This window comes from Epinephelus fuscoguttatus, linkage group LG15 (assembly GCF_011397635.1).
Source record: "Epinephelus fuscoguttatus linkage group LG15, E.fuscoguttatus.final_Chr_v1".
Taxonomy (NCBI): domain Eukaryota; kingdom Metazoa; phylum Chordata; class Actinopteri; order Perciformes; family Serranidae; genus Epinephelus; species Epinephelus fuscoguttatus.
The window spans coordinates 25025726-25049597 of NC_064766.1; the positions used below are offsets into that span (position 1 = coordinate 25025726).

The window sequence follows — 23872 nt, forward strand, 5'->3', positions numbered from 1 at the left end:
TGTGCTTTTGACTCTTCATTGCTCGAAGGATATTGACGTTATGATGATGTGCTTTTCCACAGTCATCCGATAGACATTTTAGAGCGATCCAGGCAATCCAGAAGGTTTCGATTTACACCTAGTTGCCAGTTTAGGTACATCTAATGCCTACTGTACACTCAGACGTTGAAGAGACCTAAAAGACTGAAGACACCTTCTCACAGCTATCGACTGAGTTTTTAGTCTCACACTGTTAGATTTTGCAGGGTCACTAGTGGCACAACCAGATTCCTTTTGAGATCATTTCCCATCCTGCTCTTGGAACGCCAAACGCCCTTGAGAAATGTGACTAACTGTTCCTAACATGTCTGCAAAAACAAACTCTAGGAACAGGAGATAAAGACGTGTCGACAGTATTCCTGTTAATTCAGCATCATTGTAACCTATAAAGATAAACTGTGCATACAAACTACAAACGTTAGATTTTGTCTCCTCATCTTGCTGCCAGCCTCTGTTGGTTAGCTGTGCTACTTTTGTGCGAGGAGACCGTGGGAATGAGAGGTGAACTGTTTCAACAATTAAGATTTCTCCCTAAAATAAGTGCTGGTTGGTGAAACAGTTACACCAGATTAAACACAGACTTGTTCACTCCCCAGCTCCACCAGTTTCTCCTCCATTTCCACAGTCTAAGGCAGAGGTTGGCAACTTTTACTTTCATTTGTGGCCAAAATCTTGAGCCGTGACATATTTGAGTCTCATAATAAAGGTAATACAGCCTTTAAAGTTGAATTTAGCCTATCAACATTACTAATAGATCTAAATGAGCATTCATTAATATGTTAAGAACACGGTGGCTATTGTGCAGTGGGCTATTTTTGACTTTGCAGCGTTGCCAATATTGGCAAACAAATTTGTCCACGCACTATTAAATTCTCTATTTTCCCCTGACGCTTTCCCTTTTTGGATTCGGCATCCACAGCTAGCCCAGTTAGAGAGACTCAAGACTACTGTAGCCATCGCTGGTGATTTTTTTTTTTAGTGGAAAAGGCGCCAGGCCACAGACGTATGACACATTTTAATTGATGAAATGTTAAAACATTTTATCATTTGGTGTGTTTGCTACCTAATTTTACAGTTGAAGAATGCAAGAATCACTTTAGGCCTTCAACAATAAATGAAAATTGAAATATCATTTACATAATTTTCTGTCAAAGCCACAGGGAGCCACTAGAGAGAGAAGAGACTAAAGAGGTGCATGCGGCTCAGGAGCTGCAGGTTGCCTCCTGGTCTGAGAGAACCAAGACTTGTTCACCTTCTTGCACCTCCCTTCACCTTCTTCTACCACCTCCCTTACTGTCTTTCCGGTTTGCGACTTCCTGTTTGGTGCTGGCCTGTTTACATCATTGAACTTCAGTCTTTACATGAGCCAAGACTAAAAACTTTCAATAATATTAAACATGTTGGATTTTGTGGAAACATCAAGACAAGAAAAAGACTTGGACTGAGATTATGACCATCGTACACCACACGATCAAGATCACATATCACACTAACTTAGTCCAACGCTGGAAATCTGTCTGTGATGGTAAAATTAATCGAAGAGTTTTTTAAGATTTATGAAGTTGAGTAGAGTAATAATAGTTTGAGGTACCTTTCAAAGGTGCAGTCTGTGATTCTGACTCAACACACTTCTCAAATTCTGCCAATATCTACAGTCTTCCTGCTGTCTGCCATAACTCGGCAAGGGGCTTAGACCAAGTCCACACAACACAATTTTAGCTACTCCCCCTCTTCCATGTCCTCGCCCACGAGGAACAGAGCTACACCATGATAGTAATCTAACGTAAGTAACATCAGAGACACTACCGGAGCTTCTGAAGGAGCACTGATGGGAGAGGTGTATTTATTTGGGTGTTCAAATATCAACTCTTTCACCAGACTCACAGGCGACACTGAGAAGGAGAGGTATAAAAATATACTTCAAGTACCAAGAGTAAAAATACTCAGTATGCAGAGTCCCATTTCAAAGCGCATTATGATTGGACTATAACTGATGCATCAGTGTGTGCATCATTTTAATGTTGCAGCTGGTAAAGTAGAGCTTATTTTAAGTACTTTATTTACTGCTGTGTAAATTATCCTGTGATATAATCTAGAAGAAGAAGAAAAATGGATATACCTCAAAACTGTACTTAAGTACAATACTTTAAAAAATGATTTAGTTACTTTCCACCACTGCTAATAAGTCCAGTCTGTGAAAAAATAATAAGGAAAGTGAAAAAACATAGCAAATGTTCACTTTTCTTTATTTACAGGGATCTTTGGTTGGTTTGTTCTCATGCTGCTATTCAGCAATATACATATAATTAATTTATTCCTGCAAACAGTCATTAAACATGTCAGTGAACTGCTGCGGAGTAAAAACATCTGTCTCATCTGGACAATTACAATGTCATTGATTCACCTTAAAAATAAAAAGCAAAACTATAAACATTTAATTTAGCAGCCAGCGGGAATTCTGGGTTCAAGCTCTTTCTCGGCACCAAAAAAAAAAAAAAAAAACCCAAGGTATTTTTTTAAAGGGCACATTGAGCCTGATATTTGTGCCAAATGTCAAGTTAAGTGTGAAGCCTTTCCAAAATTGCATTTTTGGACGTTAATTACAACGCCATCATGTGGCCTATTAGGGTACTTTCAAAACTAGATTTGTCTTGCTTTGGTCTGAATCAGGGACTTATTTTTTCTTCCAAAGTTGTATAATTGCCTAGAGTTGGTTTGTGTTCTCACGGCAGCATTTACAGGCGGACCAGATCAAATGCCTTGAGTGAGAAAGCTGCTCTTGATTGGTCAGAATTTCCGTGCGGGAAAAATCCAGGAAGTAAACAAAACGTTGAAGAAGAGTACACTTACAAGATAAATGTGACACTTTCTAATGTCGCAATGGAGGGACAACTACGCAGGTTGATTTTAGCGCTGCTCATCGTGGACTATATTGCTGTCATTGTTCATTTTAGTCAAACCATACAGTTTGAAAACGAGGCACGGCTCCAACTAGAAAACAATGTTTTGATGCATTGGATGTGCTGAATGTGCATATTAAGGCAGTACAGGAGGAGGTGCACATTAATAATCCTCCAGGACTGTAACATGCTCATGTTTAACCCAAACAATGTGTCATGTAACTGCAGTTGGTTCAGATCAGGGTCGGAACATGTTCAACACAAACAAACCGCACCACAGTTCATTTGTAACTGGACTGAGACCACCTCTTCAAGAAGGTCTTGGTCTGGTTGTTTTGGTGCACACCTGAGTGTGATTGCTGTGTTAATACCTGCCCAAACGAACCGCACTTAGGGGGCAAACGAACTCAAGATTGGCTGAACCGAACTAAACAGGGCAGGTGTGAAAGCACCCTTAGAGTCATATTTCTTGGGAAGCATTCGTGCATCATTTCCAGTTACTGGACCAGGTTTCATGTTTCTAGCTCATTTCATCTCACGGCAACAGAGGATAAATAATAAATAATAAACCAACACAAACTGGGCTCTGCCTCTGTGGGGCTTGAACCCTGATGAAAGGTCACACAACTGCTCTGACATCCTCTAATATGTGCAACAGAGTTAAATGTATGTATGGAAGAAATATTCACAATTGTCTTTATAAACCTAGGATTACCATAGAGTGCTCTATAAATAGACATAGCGTAGGAAATAAAAAGAAATTAATAAATACACAGAGGAGTGAGTACACCATGTGACTAGTGCTAACGTGTATGGTATCTACAGTATAAGGCTCTGTTCAAGTCTCCTCATATCTTATTATGTACAGCACCATTGCGGCGAGCCAGCTTAAGACAAATGGGAAACATTAGATGGTTTGTTTCTGACTCCGAATTAAATCCAAATAAATCCAGACTGAAGGGAACAAATGTGGCAGTGCATGGCGGAGAGAAATCGTCTGTTCCATCTGCTACGCCAGGCTCTCCATCAGCTGAGTGTGAATCTCCTGAAAGCTCGGCCTCTGCTTGGCGTTTCTTCTCCAGCAGCTCAGCATGAGATCGTTGTAGACTCTGTCGGGACAACAGGGAGGCTTCGGCAGGTACACCTGGGAGCACGAGACCAAATATTAATGTGGGATAAATGATGAAAAGGGCTCTGTAAATCTGCAAGACATTTACAGCAGATTTTGCCAGATATGGGTCTGGTGTGTGATGCTCACCTGCTTGCCCTGGTCCCTGAAGAACTCGCCTGTGTTTTCAATGACCTGCTCGTCAGAGAGCAGAGAGTAGGGCTGCTTCTTGCACAGAGTCAGAATCTCCCACAGAGTCACACCGAAGGCCCACACGTCACTGGCCATGGTGAATTTCCCCTGAGAGCACAGACACCTTTAAATACAATCTAGCACAGACAAAGAGGTATGTGGGATTTAGTGACATCTAGTGGTGAGGATTGCAGATTGCAACCAGCTGAAACTTCTCCCGAGTGTCAAGTGTGAACTCCCTGTTTGGATTTTGTCAGTGTTCATTGTTCAGGAGTTTTTTAATGGGAGCTAAAATATCTGCAGAGATCCCTTCCTCTCCAAAACATACGGATGTGAAGATTTAAACCACTAAAAACACTGAATAAAGCAGTTTCATATTACAAATCAGATCCTGGGGCCGGTTGCACAAAACACCTAAAGTTAAGATCTTCCTTAAGTCTTCTACTTAAGGTTTCCTTGAAATGTTCATGAAAGTATTTCTGTTTTTCATCCTGTCTTGGTGTTATACTCAAGGAATCCCTACACTGTTGCACAAAAGACCTTAGCAACCAAAGGAGGGTAAAAACAAACTTAAGGTACCTCTGACTCTTTGTTAAGTGCAATATGACCGAGTTTAAACTAACACACCCTGAGAAAATGTTTTCTGCGACTAGGAGAACTTAATGGATATGCTTTTGATTTTACACTTTAGATTTGACTTAATTTTCGTTGTTTCCTCCTACAATCATTTTCTGTTTTCTGGTATTTGGGGATCAAATTTAATGTGTGGTTTGTGCTTTCTATGATTGTACTCCTCTGAGCCTCTCGTCCATGAGTAGATGCACACTTCCTTCTGTGCACTGATACAGTTGGCGAATGTAATTTGCTCACAACAAGGTCTGTGGATTATCTTGAGTAACCAGGTCATGATTTCTGGAAAGAGACATTGGTGCTGAGTTTTTCAAATGTATTTTCTTTTGGCGCTTTGAGCACCACAAGCCGAGTGCCATGTAGTTCCATTATATTGGAGAGGAGGCAGACATCTCTACGGATATCTCTATATACAAATGTTTTCTAACACAGCTAGAATAATGGGGGCACTTATGTATTCTTCTGGGTCTCCCCAGCTTCACACAGCACTCACTAGTAAGATGCTCTCCCAGGACATCCAGCGAATGGGCAGGACGGCCCGGCCCTGGATCCTGTAGTAGTCCCCTCTGTACAGGTTCCGGCTCATGCCGAAATCGGCTATCTTGATGGTGTAGTTCTTACCCACCAGGCAGTTGCGGGTCGCCAGATCGCGGTGGACGAAATTGAGAGAGGACAAGTACTTCATACCAGAGGCGATCTGCACAGCCATGCCAATCAGCTGACTGTAGCTAAAGAGCCGAGGAGACCACAAAGAGAGAATGCATAAGTATAGTATGTATTAATCCAAGATAATCAACGCAATCTAACGTCAGCATATGAGCCCACCTGACCATACTCTTCTCTTCTTTTTCCTCCTGTTCTGTCTTGTCCTCATCAACGGCCTCTTTTAGTCTGAGATTGCACAGGAACTGATTCAGGTCTCCGTTTTCCATGTACTCAGTGATCATGCACAGGGGGTCTGTGTCCACACACACTGCCAGCAGACGGACAATGTTGGGGTCCCTCAGGCGAGACATGATTCGGATCTCCTTCAGGAAGTCGTTCCTGCAGCACGGCGGGGATAAATATTGTAATTTACTGCTTGACTGACGACTGAATTGTCTTACAGAGCCAGACCTGTCTCCACAGTGCTGTGTCAGTGCTAAAGAAAGGTCTGGAAGCACACATTATAACTCTGCTGCGTAAAAAATGCCCTGGTTTGTTTGTATTTTTGTAAACCAATCACAATCGCCCTGATACCACTAAGCCTACTGTACACCTTTGTCACTTTTTGATAAACAAAGAAACTTTCCGCCTGCCGTTACCTTGCATTCTTGTTGGCGTCTTCCCGCAGTGTTTTCACAGCGACCAGCAGAGGTGACTCATTGTTTCCCTCTATAGACAAATCCTCGTCCAAAAAGTCCTGCATGCCCTCTGCCTCACACAAGTGCACCTGTTTTAAAAAAGCACTTGTCAGTCCATCATCCACTTGGCACCACTTGAAACCATCTGTTTAACTCTGTTTAATACCACTAAGTGTTGCCTATTTGTCAGCATGTGCCGTATCGTCATTGCTTTTCACACTCGTGCTTTTACCACACAGCAATAACTATCATTCAGGCTTGAATATGAGAGGCATAAGAGCCCGATGGATCTAATATATTGAAAGTACCGAATCAATGCCAGCAAACATTAGAGCCACAAAAGAGAACATACTTCTCCAAACTGGCCCTCTCCCAGCTTCTCCTTGAAGGTGAGCTTGTGTCTTGGGAACTCTCTCATGGATGAATCGGTGCCAGCGAACAGATTCATGTTGACAGCTGTGATGGAGTTGCTGCTGCTGTCTGAGGACTCCTGCAGGCTGATGATGTCTGCCTCAGCGTAGTGGGGGGCCCCGTCTGAGCTGCTGGTTCCCAGGGCTCTACAGGAGGTGCTTGGTCCTGATGTGGTGCACACACACACAAACACACACAATACAGAAGCTACAGCTACAGCTACAGCTACAGCCGACCCACACAGTATTTATTGCATCATGTTTTTGCAAACTTACCGAGGTGTTCTGTGGACTGAGCGAACTCGGGTAGTTTCCTGATAAGGCGTGAGGGCTCCTGGTAGTCGGAGCAGAGGGGGAAGATTCTCTCATAGGTGGAGTTGGAGGTGGAGACGCTCTCGCTGGACAGAGAGGAGTGGTGGGAGGAGAAGGCCTGGGTCTGGACCGCAAGGCGAGCTGTGAGTTCATCGTCCAGCAGGCGGCGAGATGCCTGAAGAAGTTTGTGAGATCACATGACACAGAATGATAAAATCAAACAATTCACTGTGCACAATGTACTACAGGTTTTTTTTTTCCTGTGGAAGTCCATGTCAGTCTTTCTGTTGAAAAAAAAAAAAATCCAGTCAGTCATTATGGGACATTTTCTAAAAAATAATGACCTAGTATCTCAAAATAATAAGTTAATATGATTAATTCTGAGAAGGTTTTACATTATTCTAAGATACTAACTCATTATTTTTTTTTAAAAAAAGTTTCTCATTATTTTAAGAAACTTTCTCATCATTTTGAGATACGAACTCATTATTTTGAGAAAGTTTCTCATTGTTTTAAGAAAGTTTCAAATTATTTTAAGAAAATTTCTCATTGTTTTAAGAAAGTTTCTCATTGTTTTTAGAAAGTTTCAAATTATTTTAAGAAAGTTTCTCATTGTTTTAAGAAAGTTTCAAATTATTTTAAGAAAGTTTCTCATTGTTTTAAGAAAGTTTCTCATTATTTTAAGAAAGTTTCTCATTGTTTTTAGAAAGTTTCTCATTATTTTTAGAAAGTTTCTCATTGTTTTTAGAAAGTTTCAAATTATTTTAAGAAAGTTTCTCATTGTTTTTAGAAAGTTTCTCATTATTTTAAGAAAGTTTCTCATTGTTTTTAGAAAGTTTCAAATTATTTTAAGAAAGTTTCTCATTGTTTTAAGAAAGTTTCTCATTATTTTAAGAAAGTTTCTCATTGTTTTTAGAAAGTTTCAAATTATTTTAAGAAAGTTTCTCATTGTTTTTAGAAAGTTTCAAATTATTTTAAGAAAGTTTCTCATTGTTTTAAGAAAGTTTCTCATTGTTTTAAGAAAGCTTCTCATTATTTTAAGAAAGTTTCTCATTGTTTTTAGAAAGTTTCTCATTGTTTTTAGAAAGTTTCAAATTATTTTAAGAAAGTTTCTCATTGTTTTTAGAAAGTTTCTCATTATTTTAAGAAAGTTTCTCATTGTTTTTAGAAAGTTTCTCATTATTTTAAGAAAGTTTCTCATTATTTTAAGAGTTTCGAATTATTTTGAGAAAGTTTCTCATTTCTTTTAAGAAAGTTTCTCATTATTTTAAGAAAGTTTCTCATTGTTTTTAGAAAGTTTCGAATTATTTTAAGAAAGTTTCTCATTGTTTTTAGAAAGTTTCTCATTATTTTAAGAGTTTCGAATTATTTTGAGAAAGTTTCTCATTTCTTTTAAGAAAGTTTCTCAATATTTTAAGAAAGTTTCTCATTATTTTAAGAAAGTTTCTCAATATTTTAAGAAAGTTTCTCATTATTTTAAGAAAGTTTCTCATTGTTTTTAGAAAGTTTCTCATTATTTTAAGAGTTTCGAATTATTTTGAGAAAGTTTCTCATTATTTTAAGAAAGTTTCTCATTGTTTTTAGAAAGTTTCTCATTATTTTAAGAGTTTTGAATTATTTTGAGAAAGTTTCTCATTTCTTTTAAGAAAGGTTAAAATTATTTTGAGAAAGTTTCTCATTGTTTTTAGAAAGTTTCTCATTGTTTTAAGAAAGTTTCTTTTTAAGATATTTTTTAGGGCTTTTTAGCCTTTAATGTATAGGACAGACAAGCGTGAAGGGAGAGAGAGAGAGAGAGAGAGAGAGGGTGTGATATGCAGCAAAGGGCCACAGGCTGGAGTCGAACCCGGGTCGCTGCAGCAACAGCCTTGTACATGGGGCACCTGCTCTACCACTAAGCCACCAACGCCCCTTTAAAAAAATTTCTTATTAGTTTGAGAACGTTTTTCATTATTCATAAAAATTTCTCATGAATTTAGAGAGATTCTCACTGTTTTGAGAAATTTTCTCATTTTAGAAGGATTTTAAGAAAGCTTCTCTTTTAAAAAAAAAAAGTACTATCTCATTACTTCGGGAAAGATTCTCAGTCTTAAGAAAGTTTCTCATTATTTTGAGACACTTATTATATTGAGATACTAAATCTTTTTTCTTTTCGAGAGAGTGCTCCAAATTATTTGAAATACTAAATCATTATCTAGAAATATACACAATTTTTTTTATATAGTTTCTAATTATTTTGAGATATTAAGTCATTTTGATAAAGTCTAATTACAATGAATTACAGGATCTTATTTTTAATCACACTGGCATAAACGGGCTTCTGTATATTGTTGAATCCAAAAGTTTTCATGTTGTTTCAAGTTATTTTTTTCTCCAAATTGACTTCTGAAACTTTTCTAATACCACTATACAATAGATTGCTGATGGCATGGCCTGCCTGAAATGAATTGCTGTGAGACTGCAGTTGGTCTTATAAAATCAATAGATATAAAACAGTAATTTATTTTTAAGTCCTCTCTGATGATATTTCTCCTTGCCAAGACAAAACCTAGATTACTTAATGATTTGTTTTGCCTTATGTATGTTCTCTATATTGTATGTGCAAGAAAAATGTGTATTTAAAAACATAAAAATGTTTCAAACTGTGTATCCCATGCAGTACGTCCTGTCTTGGCTCCTTGTAATTTTCTATTGTGTAGACGACCTCTTCTTTTCCTTTGTATACTGATGATGCACATGTGGGTATGATTTGCACACTACGAACGAACCACTGATGATCAGACAAGAATATGCTCTTACAAAACAAACACACTCTCCTCTCACCTTTTCAAGCATCTTTTGCCAGACCTGCCTCCACAGGATGATGACGATGATAGCCAATAGGATGGCAATGATAGCCACCAAGCAGCCAATCAGGATCCTGGTGTTGCTGTCGTCCACTTTATGAGTGGGATCATCTGCTAACAAACCAGATGACAGTTGTGAGTCGAGGTGGATTTGATTTAATCATCACAGCTCAAGTTCCTATCAAAGTACATCCCATACTAATTAGAATCTCATTGCAGAATCCCCCTCATGAATCATCACAGCTACAGTTAGAAGTGACATTTATTTCAATGAGTTATTCCTGATGCTATCAGCAGGGGGCACTGTTTAACCAGAAAAAAATTTAGGTACCTTGAAACTGTGCAATTACCTGCACCTTTACACTGAAATAAATCCCTATATATCACAGTGAGATGTAAAACACCAACCCAAGCTTGGCTAAGACAAAGCATAAATGAACGGTCTTCTTAATTTAAATAGTTTTCTGATTATATTTGTGGTTGACGGAAGATTATACTCAACCTATATTTTGTTTACCACATCACTTCCCAGCAGCCATATATCAAACCAGCCTGCGCTCTCATTTTTCTCTCCTGCATGACTGTCACTTCAATAAAATCCCAACCAGTACTTAAAGAAAATAGAGACCATAAAAGGTTTGACTACTGACCCGGCAGCGCGTTTGTGGGGTGTCCGTGTTTGCGAGGCGACAGAGATGTGTTGTACACTGCTGAGCCTGTGAGATAAAGAAGAAGACATGGACAAAGCCGAAGGATGTAAGGTCAGGCAGGAGGTAGTTGCTGGCAGTTAAAGTAATACTTCACCCACAAATGATCATTTGTAGATCAGTTACACACCTCATGTTACCTTGAATTCATGAAGGAAACCTTGTTTTGCTTGCCTGCCTCCACAGTGAATGGAGAATCCAAAAAATGGAAAAAAAATATTGATAAATTGGAGTAAAAGGAGGCTGCATTTAACAACAGCAAAACTATGCCAAGTTCACAAACTCTTACACAGCTTGTGTAGTATAAACACAAAGATTATTTTTTGGGTTTTTACGCCTTTAATTGACAGGACAGTGTAGTGTGAAAGGGGGAGAGAGAGAGGGAATGACATGCAGCAAAGGGCTGCAGGCTGGAGTCAAGCCCGCAGCTGCTGCAGCAAGGACAGTGCCTTTGTACGTGGGCCGCCTGCTCTATCCACTAAGCTACTGACAACCCCAAGACACTTCCACACTTAAATGTTCTCACACATGGATGAGTCATGCACCTGGGCAAGTGTTTAAATGCACACAGGTGCCCAGGCGCATTACTTCAATGTATCCTCATGCAACAGCTCGATATTTAATGAATAAGTGCAGCCCACAAATGGCGTCATCATAAAGTTACATGAGTAAGGTGTGGTAAAGAAACATGGTTAGGTTTCAACATGTCTCATACTCAACGTAAAGTTACGTAGGTTAGGTTAAAGCAAGTGAAGATGCGTACTGTAAAACTTCAATTAAACGCCCAGTCTTTTTTACTAGGCAGCTGTGGCTACACTTTTTGACAAATAAAGGCCTGTCTCAATTAGATGCCTGGTCTGGTTGCCAAGCTGCTCATTTTTATTTTTACTGGGCGTGGCGTTCTGGTTCCCTCCTCCTGCCAATCCTCCTGAGTGCCGGCAGCTGCTGAACCTGCACACCTGAACCTCATCTACAATCAAGCCACTGCAGTCTAAACCCCGGCACAGACATCCAGACTCTGCCAGATCGTTCAGTCTCCTCTGCGGTACAGACATCAAGGCCAGCTTCTAGTTTTCTGACACTTTGTCTTTTTGTGCCTTTGGACGTCAGTTCACACTTTGGTCTGTGTCTCAGGTTCACCACGCCAGCCTCAACCATAACCCACCATGTCCAGCCTCATTCTTGTCTTCTGCCTCTGGATTTGCTCTGCTCTGCTTTGCCATTCCCTGCCCACCTCAGCCATCATTTCATTCGAGCCTTCAACTTCTTCAAACTACAATAAACTGCCTCTCCTGCAGTTCCCTGGTTGTGTTTGGATTTGGGTCCTAAGTTGAACTGCCACAACAGATACATGGTGACGACCTCCCTTTAAATAACTCAAAACTGGCTCTTTTACGTGGATTTTTGCACTTAATACTTCTTCCGTCTTCACAACTATTAGGGCAATTGCTGTAGTTTTGCTATTGTTAAACGTGGCCTCCATGACTTAAATTCATCAGGAGTCTTTTTGGATGTTTTTGGATAATTCGTTCATCGTGAAGGTATGCCAGAAAAACAAAGTTTTCTTTAAGATTTCAACGTAACACAGGGTGAGTAACTGACATACAAATGATTTAGTGGGTGAAGTATTCTTTTCAAGAGTCAACATTCAAAGAGCACGGGATACATACTCGAATCCATTTTTCTAAGGAGGCGCTTGCTGGCTAAGATCCCATCTTACCTGACTGGAAGGCCACCTCACTGAACAGCATCCAAAGGTCACTGAAGTGGAAACGGCATTTGATGGCGCTGGCTGTGCGGTCCCCGAGGGGCACGGTGATGAAACGGGCACTTTGGCTCAAGCGGTCGACAGTAGGCCTGAAGGTCACTGGGTCGGCCTCCCAGTCTGATCCTGACCGGAAGTAACAGGTGGCCTGTCTGAACATCCTCACCCCTCGGCTGAACATGTTATTACAGTGAACCTGCGGAGGTGGAGGTGGGGTGTGTAACTAAGTCGTGTCTCGGAGTATAAATACTCCATAATCCTGTTAATGTTTAGAAGGAATTTGCATTTCTTCTCTATCTGTGATCATGATGAGGTGGAAGGATGAAGCAGGAGCAGGTGTAGTGATGACTAATCTGTCTTGTAGTGCTGTAGCTGCAAAACATCATCTCTGATCTCTGGCCACAGCACGTACCCATGACAAATAGGATAATTATACAGAGAATGTAATATTCACACTGCGAGGCTATTTTGGACCAATTTATACATTTTATGTCTCAATAAAATCTGCAGCAGCTCTAGAAGATGGGCGCTTGCCCAGCATGATGCAGTTCGGCGTACTGTCGGCTCAGCAATTTAAAAAATATTCCACTTTTTCACCATTAAGCTGTCGAGTAAAGTTCTCCCCCCCGCTGCTGCTGCTGCACCTACTCCTCCTCACCTTCATGGAAGTAAAGTTTCGGACGTGGTCGAACTCAAAGATCATCTCCACGTAACCTTTGGGGAGGCTCTTGTTGTTCCAGCCCACGTAGTCGTACCCTGGCCATATGCCGTATATGTGGCTGTGGAGGAAGTCGTCCAGACCCCAGGTGCCATCTGTCAGCTGGCCGAGGCCCTTTGTCAGTCTAGAGGAGGAAAGGATGAAATGAAGATAGAAAGCACAGCAATTTATCGTAGAGTGCGGAGATTTTTTAAAGTATGACTGCCATTTCAACTAAAAAAAAAAATCACATCTTAAATCAGAAAATTGCGAGGTAAGCAAAAATGATAATAATGAGCCCTAATTGAGGCAATAAAATCCAGACCTTTCAGCCGACGCTCCATCATACACAGAGTCATTAAAGTAGACATCCAGGCCCCTGTAGATCATTTGGTGCCCATCTGGAATGCTATAAGACACCAGGCCATCTACAGAGAGCAGGTCAAAGGTCAGAGATGGTGACTGATTTACTCCCTGCATGCTCAGAGGACTATTATAAAGTCATAATGGATCTGAGGAGTTACAAAGAAAGACTGCAGACTTTGGTAATTATTAAAGTCCCCCCTCCAGACATATTTTAAAGCAGGAGTACTTGAGGTTTTGATGACTGTGTGAGGAGCTAGCATTTGATTGAGAAGTGTAGTTGCGGGTTGTCTGCTGAAATTGCTCATTTTAGCTAACAGCATTGGCAGCGATTACAGAATGTAATTCCAGCGACACCTGTAAGGTGCCACTAGTTGCCCTGCAGTCGGGTGGTTTTAGGAAATGTCGGACACTTTTTGGCAGATTACCAAAACAAAAATCCACCTAAAATTCTGAAGACTACTGTAAGAGATTCATTTAGAAATTGCTGTGTCTCAACTTTGGACCTGCACTGGGGCCCGTTGTAACTACCATACGCTACCGTAGGCGAATGTTTGTCAGCTAGGAAAGCTACCATGTCTTTTGCCCTGTTAGCCAACATTGTTGTTTGTTTTGTCAGCTGACAATTACATGGTTGCAGATTACACTCCATTAAAACAGCTCTCCTGGCCCTCGCCATTACATGTTAAGTGGTGCTCTGGTGCACTGTGGCTCTTCCATTGGTGTGTGAGTGTGTTAAAAACCGAGTAGCAGGTGGCACCTTGTATGGTAGCCTTCACCACCAGCATGTGAATGGGTGAATGTGACAGGGAGTGTAAAAAGCGCGTGGTCAGGTGACTAGAAAGGCTCTGGGCCCTAGCCTCGCGTCACCAGGCTCTTCAAGCGAAGAGCCTGGTGTCTAGTCACACTTTTGTCTGGATTCTGGTTCCGGTCTAGGGAGCGGATGCGGTATTCACCAAATTCACCAAACTAAAGGTGTTCACCATAGTAAAACTAGCGGCGTGGGGCTTTTCTTGTAAATAATATTCTTTAAATTAAAAGTTTCACCGTATTTTTATTAGCTTGGTGCTTTTATTTTTACGGAAAGGCACATCCATCGAATTCCGGATCCTGTCTCACTCGCCCTGGTTCCGTTTCCTTACCAAAACGGCCACTAACGGCCCGAGGCTACTGGGCCTCCACACCTCACGGGCCCCAGCGCAACTGCACTGCCTGTACTGTCTATATTTACGCTTCTGATCACCTACATGGACAGTGCGCACCCTTTTCCTAATACAAAGGCAAACTCTACCTAAAAAATGTAATTTTGTATAATTTAACATGGGGAACCTATGTTTTGTGTTTGCGCAAGGGATTTATAAGTATGTGACACATCACATTATCTTATGAATGGATGTTTTATTGGTGTTTTGGTGTAATTTTAAAAAGTTTAAAATGAATTCTTAAATAATTTTGTCGACAAATATTTCCTATCAAATGTTGCGCAGACTCTGCCCACTCGGTGCAGTACAGGTGTACGCCAGCGCAGTAATGGACCTACTCTCAGCCGTTGAAGCGAACCGTTGAAGTATCATTATGGTAGCTAGCGTTAGCAGTAGAGGAAACATCAGGGAGATTCAGCCGTTCATATTTCAGTCTCAGTCAGACCTATACTGAGAGGAGGAGTCTGCTGTGTACCAAAAATCGGCGGCTAGAAGACATATTTAAATGGTAAGTGTAGTTAGCATCTTTTCTTTGGTTATGTTGTTATTTAGCTTGTTAGCTTGTAGGCTAACTGCCAGTGGCTGAAACATTCTTAGCAGTTGAGAAACGTATAATGATACCTGCTTCGATGAGGTTTTTAGTAGATAGTGGAAGAAAGCTCCAGGGTCAGGGTTATATCCAAAAACTGCACTTTACCATGTTTGCTGTCAAAACTTTCACTATGCTAATGCTAACTCTGCTCTCTCTACTGACCCGTCTGCCCTGCTCGCACTGGACAGCCTTGAGACCTCTCCCCATTAAATTTGAGACTTTTACACTGCAACAGTAATTTCGTGTTAAATACTTTTAATTTTCTTGTTTATGCTCAGGAAGGAATATAGAATAATTTGCCCTAGGGCTGGGCGATATAGACAGAAACTCATATCTCGGTATTTACGTTACAAGCTGACCGGGATACACAATATATATCCCGGTATTTTCAACAGAACAGGCTGCATGTTTTCAGTTGCAAGTCAAAGCCACATTTGAGATGTTACACACACTTATTTAAGAATAGACTGTGATTTTTCCCTGTTTGAAAATATGCAGCTGCACAACATGTAAATGAAAAATGATATAAAATACATAGCAGGGCTGTATGTTAATGTTTTTGCACACAGCACTGGAGCTACAGAGGTTTAAAGGTTTGCAGCACAGGACACAAAACTATAAGATAAGTATAAGGTATCAAATCTATTGTAGTTGGGAACAATTAATGGTTCCACGACTTAAATCTTTTATTTATTTAGGCTATTGATATTTATGCACATAGCACCAACAGAGAGGCCGAGGGAGGGAAGGAGGGAGAGACACTTTGTCCTCGTTATATACGTGTTCTATATGAAACGTCTGTATTGTTGCTGCATTTTCTAAGCACAACTACCAAGAAGAACAGCAACGCGCTATGATCCACCTCACACACAAACTAGCAGCGCATCGCTCTACTGCATGTGTGCTGCTGTAATTTAATTTCATCTCACAGACTGATTTACCGTAGCACATGCAACATACAGACACTGTAGGAATAATTAACAGATTAAACTGAGTAGTAGCCCTGTGTCTCTCTGAGTGTTGCTTGAGAACTTGTGAGTAAGTGACTAGGGGGGACAGTTTGGGAGAGGAGAGATGCATGCTGGTACGTGTTATGTAAAGCAACTTGGCCTTATATTGATAAACAGTGTAGTCTAAATTTGAAAATATCTTGTAAATAGTCATTATATTGCCCAGCCCTAATTTGCCCCTTTGACATAAATTGTGTGAATCTCTGACATAGACTAATAGTCATAAGTTTTCATCCATTCATTTCAACGCTTTGTACTTGACAGTAAAAAAAATGACATGGTGATTTTTACAAAATGCATGCCCCTTTTCTTGAAAACTTTCCATAAGACATAGGAATTCTTCTGTACAGGACATCTAAAAATTGCTCAGGTATTTCTGTCCCTCAGTACTTTCCATTCTTTCGGTCTCTCACTCACATGGGAGGACAAGGTGTGAGCGGTTCTTCTCTGTGTCACGTGCATGCCAGGAAACGACATTTGGTGTAGCTGTATTGCTGTCCAGGTGGACAGGTGGCAACAGACTTTCAGAGTTGTTGGGTTTATACATGCTGTGCAGTGCCAGAAACAGGTTGTAATAACAAAAAGGAAGGAAAGGGGTTTTTTCATAAATCTGGAGAAATACGGGAGAATGATGATCCTGGGTGGAAACCTTGAGACTGCAATGAAAAATGTGAGTCTACTGGAAATGTATGTAATCTATCCTGTCAAGCTTATGTTTTAATCTCAGATTCTACGGGTGTGCACAGATTTCGCCCCCTTTAGTAGGGGAATGTTAAAACATCTCTTTAGTGACAAACTTTGCAGAGATAGAAGAAAAACACATTTTAAGTGGAGGGGGGGCTTTAATAAAATAGATAAACTAGATGTTGCCAGTGCGACTAGATGAAAATGTTTCACTCTGTATAAAAAAAAATAAAAGCTATGACTAACCCAGCCATTCACAGCCGTAGAGCTCCACTCTCATGCACACGATCATGGAGTGGTCGGTCACAGGCATAAAGCGGACGAATCGAGCGATGATGGGAGGCTCCAGATCCTTCAGCACCACATCATACGCATTCCTGTTGCCCTCAATGACCTGGCAGAGTAGATGCAGTTGACACGAATACGACTGATTGAGTGAAACGTGTCAGCAGCAGCAGCATATATGTGAGTGTCAAATCAAACATATGCCAGCGCTGCCGCTAGTTCTGCTACCCCTTAATTTCTAATGAACTCTGTTGCTTCCGCTCTGCTGCAAAGAAGATATTAAGTTTTGGTCCCCTATCTTGTCATCTCTCACCAGTGGTGGAGTCAGTATGGTATGCAGAGCAGATCCTTTACTTATGTAGTAGCAGCACTGTATTGTAAAGATATAGTAAGTGTATCAAAAAGGCATTAATAGCAAAGTGTACTTAAATATACTCATATTTCAGAAAAAAATATGAGTGTTATTCTAGTCTATGAAGTGTTAGGAATTTATGTCATAATGATTATTTAAGCTGGCATAACTTAAAAATAGGCCTACTTTCATCTGGGTTTTTGTTCCCTTGTCTATTTAAATTCACAGATTCAAAGTAGCTTCCTGTTTGAAAACTGTAGCACTGTGATGTACAAAGTCAACTCTCCAAGAGTCTCTAAGGCCCTGCTGTCGTGGCAGTTTCTGCTCCAGCCCTACACCTGCACCTGACGTAATTAAGATGTCCTGATAAAGTGAAATTGAATTATACATGCGCGTCTGGAATGAGAAACAAAGAGAGGTAGTAATATCTGCTCACCGGCCTTCCCTTCCTATCATGCCAGCCCACCCAGTTGCTGCCGTCGCGGCTGTACTTGATCCTGTATCGCTGGGCAAACTCATTACCCATGCCGTCGGCGTGGCGACCTTGGGTGCCCACCAGCGTGATGAAGTGCAGTGAACGCAGGTCCACCTGGAGATACTCTTTGAGGCCATCCGGCTCTGACATGATGTCAGGACACCAGGCCCCGTCACCGTCTCCGTTGTCTAAGTCAAGTCTGAAGAGGGGGAGGAAATAAGAGAGGAGGCAGTGAAAGAAAAGAGGGGCAAAGAGTTCAAGTAGAGAGGAGAGCAGCAATTAAGAGGTGGAACAAAATGTTGCAAGGCATGAATAGAGGAGGAAGAGGTGGTGAAGAAAAGACAATTAAAAAGTGAGTTAATATATTTGCTGTGCATGGTTCATATTTGCATGAGAACATCTTTGACTACTCTATACTGCCACGGGACATGTTGTACCAAGGCACTATAATTATAAAACAACTAGTATGCAACTTTCACATATGCAGAGTCTCAAACTGGATTCGTGACCTTGGAAACAGCAGTTGTCCAAACAATCTGACGTCACAGTCTAGTAGTTTTGAATAAACAGAAGAAGAATTTTGCATAATTAGCGATGGGGTACCAGTGAAGGAAAAGTTTCACTTAAAAAGAAACAGAAGTTTACAGATTATCGCCAAAGAAGAGGACTGTAATATGTTGCTTAAATTAGAACTAAAGATAAGGAAACACCCTGCATGCTGTCTCATGACATGTTAAAGTAGAAACAAACAACTTTCCGCCCCTAGCGTCCGGAGTGGTAGTATTGTCGGCGCCACTGGCTGGATTACTTTCTGTTTTACTCCGAGCCAAGCAGCTACCACAGCTTTCACAGATAAGGCCTTTAGACACTGAGCCCGAAACTGTCATCTGTCATTAAAATTTTCTTAACAGGTTTGATTTTCTGTGTTTTTCGCATCCGTGGATGATGATGAAGAGGAGGGAGGACAGCTCCACCTCTTCATGCAGCTGCGGTGCCAAATGAAAGACAGTACTCAGTGTGCAAAGGCCTTCACTTGTTCACAGTTCCGCAACTGGGGATATTAGCCGCAAAAAAGTACATTGATAATCTTGCTAACTGGGGATAGTTACTGACAGCTACTGGGAAAAACAAAAGTGACATTCACTTCCTGTTTTAGGCCTTGTCTACACCTATACAAATATTTTTGTAAACAGATATTTCCCTCTACATTTTCATCTCTTGTACAGAAAAAGAGTTTTAGGCCACAACTAAAACTTTTTAAAACACCTTTTTAGGTGCAGATCTTTTAAAACTCTGGTTGCTGTGTATCTGTGTGGATTTGTAAAACAGAGCATTTTGGGAAGTGCTAACATCCTCCCCTCAATTTGCACATGCTCATTGTTTCTTTTTTTGTGATGAGTTTGGGCCTGAAATAGTAACATCAATGGCAGACTAACTTACTGCTTAATATCTGTATACAACTAAACAGGGCCTTAGTTGCACAATGGTTGACGCACTTTATTTGAGCTGTAATTTGAGCCTTTATTTTCCCAGGAGATCGTAACCGACCACAACCAGAATTGCGTAGTGAGTGAGGTTTATAGGGAGCCAGTCTAAATGCAGATGGTGCCATTACTCTATAGCCATCACATTGTGCAAGTAACATAACTTCATAAAACAAAAAAACTTGTCTATTTCCACTCTAAATTGAGAAATAAGACAAAAAAAGTGTCATCAAACGTGCCTGCCAAATCTTGCAGCAGTTGACTCAGACCACTGACTGGAGGCGGAGATGTCCTCATCCTGAATCTGCCCGCCGGTCATACCGAGAGGATATCGACACATTTCTGTAAACACACAAAGCATCACTGACACACATGCTGCTCACATCATGAATATGTTTGTGTGTATGAGACCTGTGTGCTTTCACATGATCCTTTTTGTGTATATATATGCAGGATGTGAGGAGCATAGAGTGGTCAGCTCTCATCCCTTCCCCCCCACCTCAATTCCCTTCCTGCAGCCCTGCAAGGCCTCTAAAGCCAAACAGAGGCATCACTGTGTAGGTGCCAGTCTAAGCAAAATGAGACGGGAGTGGCCTCTGAGCTGCCTGCTCTTCATTTTTCATAATCTATCCCAGAGCCACGTGAGGGACATTTTTGAGTTTTAATGCACTGGCATCTGCTGGGAATTAAGTCTTATGTAATAAAAATAAGTTTGGCAGCAACAGATGCTACATTATAGTGTGAATATGATCCAGTGACCGTAGTGTGCATCTGCTCCCACCAGAGCGCCTCTGTTTATTCTTACCAGCTCTACCTGGTAATTAAGGGACGCCTGTGTTTTAGTCACCTTCCCACACCGAACGCCTGACATGTACTTTGGGTGAGCAGCAGGACAAATAAGCCTTTTACTGTGAAAATATTCCAAGTGGGAAAGTCAAACGGGTGCGCGTGTGTGTGTGTGTGTGTGTGTGTGTGTGTGTGTGTATGTGTGTGTGAGAGAGAGCGTGTGTAGGTGTGTGTGTTACCTACAACTACACCTACAAATTTTCTAACTTTTTTTTCCACAAATGCCCCCTGCTTGTGAAAGGTCTGCCTGTTCTGAGGATATTTGCTGTCTGACCATTAGGTAAACCACATACGCACACTCTCACACACATACACACACACACACACACACACATTACATTCTTGCATTCTAAGCCCACCCACCTAAAATTGCTTTCCCTCTACATCTTGTCAACATGCCTATCCCTCAGGAATATGAGGAGGTTATTTTGAGCTTACATATCCACACTGACTGGCTCATACTTCAATCACACATTAAAAACTAAACATACATTCATTTTAACTCATCATTTCGTTGATTGTCAGATTGGCACGTGCATTTAGATTCAACACGTTGAGGTGTGATCCCTGAAATAACCAGCGCGTCCCACAAAAGTGTCTTTGAGCAAGACGTTTAATCTGAAAAAGCTCTACTGTGCATATTTGTTAGGTTACAGTACTTTTTTAAAGCAACTTTTTCATATTTTCACTATAATCTTTCTGTTATATATTTATGTTCTTGAGTATTGCAGTTCTTTGCCTTTATTTTTTTACCTTTTAAAGCAACAGTATGTAAGATTTAGGAAGATTTAGTGGCATCTAGTGGTGATGTTTGTACATTGCAACCAGCTGAAACTTCTCCTGTTTAGAATTCCCTCTGTTTTCCTTGTTCAGGAGGTTTTCACAGGGAGCCGAATTATCCCCACAGATCTTTTTCTCTCCAGAACAAACAGACCAGGTGATTAAAACCAATGACTAAAGCAGTTTCACGTTAAAAATTTTGCAGACAGGCCTTCCGTTTGTGCTCAGTTCATATTGACTTGGGTTGGGGACCAGAGGGTCACTGGTTTAAGTCCCTGTCCGCACCAAATATGGTGTGTGGACTGGCAGCTGGAAAGGTGCCACTTGGCCTCCTGGGCGCTGCCAAGTTGCCCTTGAGCAAGGCACTGAACCCCGAACTGCTCAGGGCACCTGTCCAAGGTAGCCCTCTTGTTCTGACATCTCGCCATTTAATGCATGTATAGGTCCTGTTTGTGCATGCGTGTGTATGACAACAGAGTGAAAACATTAAATTTCTCTGAGGGGATTAATAACGTATATCTTTAAAACTAGAATAAACACTGAATAAAATAGTTTCACGTTAAAAAAACAGTGTTTTTCTGACACTGCTTGTCGCAGAGGGGCTGCTAACTATGATTGTCAATGCAAAAACACAAATGACCCTATCTAGAGTGTTTGGTTTGTCCGTTCTGGCCTACTGTAGAAACATGGTGGTGCAACATGGTGATCTCCATAGACGAGGACCTGCATCCTATATAGATACAAATGACTCATTCTAAGGTAACGAAAACACAATGACTCTTATTTTCAGGTGATTATTCACCAAAGAAATTATTGTATTATATTCTATTTCTGCCAGTATATCACCTAAATCATACACACTGGACCTTCAATAAGTTTATTATATGTTTAATGTATGCACCAAAAACCAAAGCAATTTCCTTGTGAGTGAAAACCTTCTGATATTTTGTCCCTACCCGCTCTTAGAAATGCGGATGTTTGATACAAACATCTACTGTACAGTACCTGGGTTGACTTGAGCTCGTACAGTGGCAGCAGCCAGCAGGATAAAGACAGCATGGTGTGAGATCTGTTGAACCTTCATGACCTTCATCTCTTCTCAAGGAACTGCACGCCTGAGACGTTGTAGATGAGTGGATAAGATTAATAGCACAACTTAAGCCATAAACATCAAGGTAATTCAATGTCAGATATGTATTTGGATTTAGGAGTCTTAAGGAGTTTTACTGCCACATACACAAACAATATGAGTACTGTAATGCAGGGTGGCATACTCTTAAAGCTCTGCTGAAACACGAGTATGCAGGAAATAATAAGAATGTGATTATCACAGGGAAATAAGAGTTAGGAAGAATGTAAGATAAAACATTTAACATATGTTTTACAGTTTCAGTAACATTTTAGGATGTTACAAATAGTGCTATAGAGTTGAACAGCCCTGAACCCGCTGCAGGGGCAAATGCACACAGTCCTCCTTGTGAGTCTTTCACCACAGTAGCTGCATTTTATTTACCTTGTAAAAGCCCTGTGAAGGTCTTGGTGACTTATGCCTCTAACACGCTCTACTACAACTCAGACCACTGTTCACAACAAATTTATTATATTTAACTAAACTTAAAACTAAAGCTAGGAGTAAAAAAAGTTTCAAGTTACCTGAAATAGAAATAAAAACTAAACTTTAAAAAAAAGAAAACTGACTGAATATTGTGCACTTACAAAAATAACTAAAATTAAGTAAAAGTGCACAGAAAATGTTTTTAGTTTTTAATGTTTTTAAATGTTTGGTGAAAGATAAAAAGCATAAAGAGGCAATGCTGCGTATTGGGACTGGGATGTCGACATGACTGTGAGTCAGTCGTCTTCACAAAGTGTTGTGTTTGTGTTGTAATACCTATTCTAAACTTCTTAAATCTTACCCATGACAAATACCACCATATTATAATAATAAAAAAAGCTTCAACTAATACTGAAATTAGTAAAAACTAAACTAAAACAAAACATTTTCGAATAATAAAAACTGAAACAAGAAAACCCACTTTGGAAACGAAACTGAATTAAATAAAAACTAAAGAAAAATACAAAACTCTGGTTCACAAACTGCACTTGCAGTCCCTCACGTGGTGGCTTCACCACAGATCTGGGGGGACAATGTCGTTCTGTGTCAGTGTCATGTTTATAGAATGTTCCTGTTGTGCATTTTAAGTGAAAATCCATGTCTGTAATGTATTTTTCAGTAGAGTTTCCACTTCTGGAGAGCTGACTTGATGATCGTTGACTAACTTTCTAGTGGAAATACTTTTTTCCCCTGTATATTTTTGAGGCACTGATTAAAAATGACAAATAAAATGCAAATAAAGCACAACTACTGTCGCTTCCTTCACCTTAATGTTTACAGATAGATGTTTTTCTCGTACTCGCCTATTTTAAACCTGTGTCATGTCACTCTTTATACTAAACTGACACAAACTTTCTTCAAAGTCAACATGCACACTGGGGTTAATAACCACAAATTAGAAAAATATGGATTTGACTTACTTCTGCAAGTTCTTCTCGTTATTAGGAAACCATCTGTCTGTGGGAATATTCCACATCTACTGTGAGCTGATGCATTCAACACTGCAAGTCGGTGACCTCCTCTTCCTCCAAAGGACTTTCTGGGAATGGAAGAGAGAGAAAGAGAGTGAGAGGAAACGGAGGCTGATGTAAGACTCCTTCTGGCTGGAGGAAAGAAACAGAGAAAATAACACGCTTCTGGATTTTGAGGTGAGGCCAAAATCCCAGAATTCCACCTGATCCACAAATGGTTTCAATTATGGCCCACAGAGGCAGCTGAGAGCGGCAGTATCTGGCAGC

At 40.5% G+C, this 23872-nt stretch overlaps 1 protein-coding gene across 1 annotated transcript; it reads right to left on the minus strand.

Moving 5' to 3' along the window:
- Positions 1 to 2164: 2164 nt before the first annotated feature.
- Positions 2165 to 22117, minus strand: LOC125902143 (discoidin domain-containing receptor 2-like). Its single transcript, XM_049598297.1, has 16 exons — positions 22025 to 22117; positions 19633 to 19735; positions 17871 to 18108; positions 17044 to 17191; positions 13272 to 13374; positions 12908 to 13091; positions 12205 to 12445; positions 10428 to 10493; positions 9755 to 9891; positions 6899 to 7109; positions 6565 to 6788; positions 6174 to 6301; positions 5695 to 5913; positions 5363 to 5597; positions 4198 to 4347; positions 2165 to 4083 (listed from the first exon to the last, which is right to left on the minus strand). The coding sequence occupies exons 1-16, from the start codon at positions 22110 to 22112 to the stop codon at positions 3949 to 3951; spliced, it is 2610 nt and encodes an 869-aa protein (XP_049454254.1). The 5' UTR covers positions 22113 to 22117; the 3' UTR covers positions 2165 to 3948.
- Positions 22118 to 23872: the final 1755 nt, after the last annotated feature.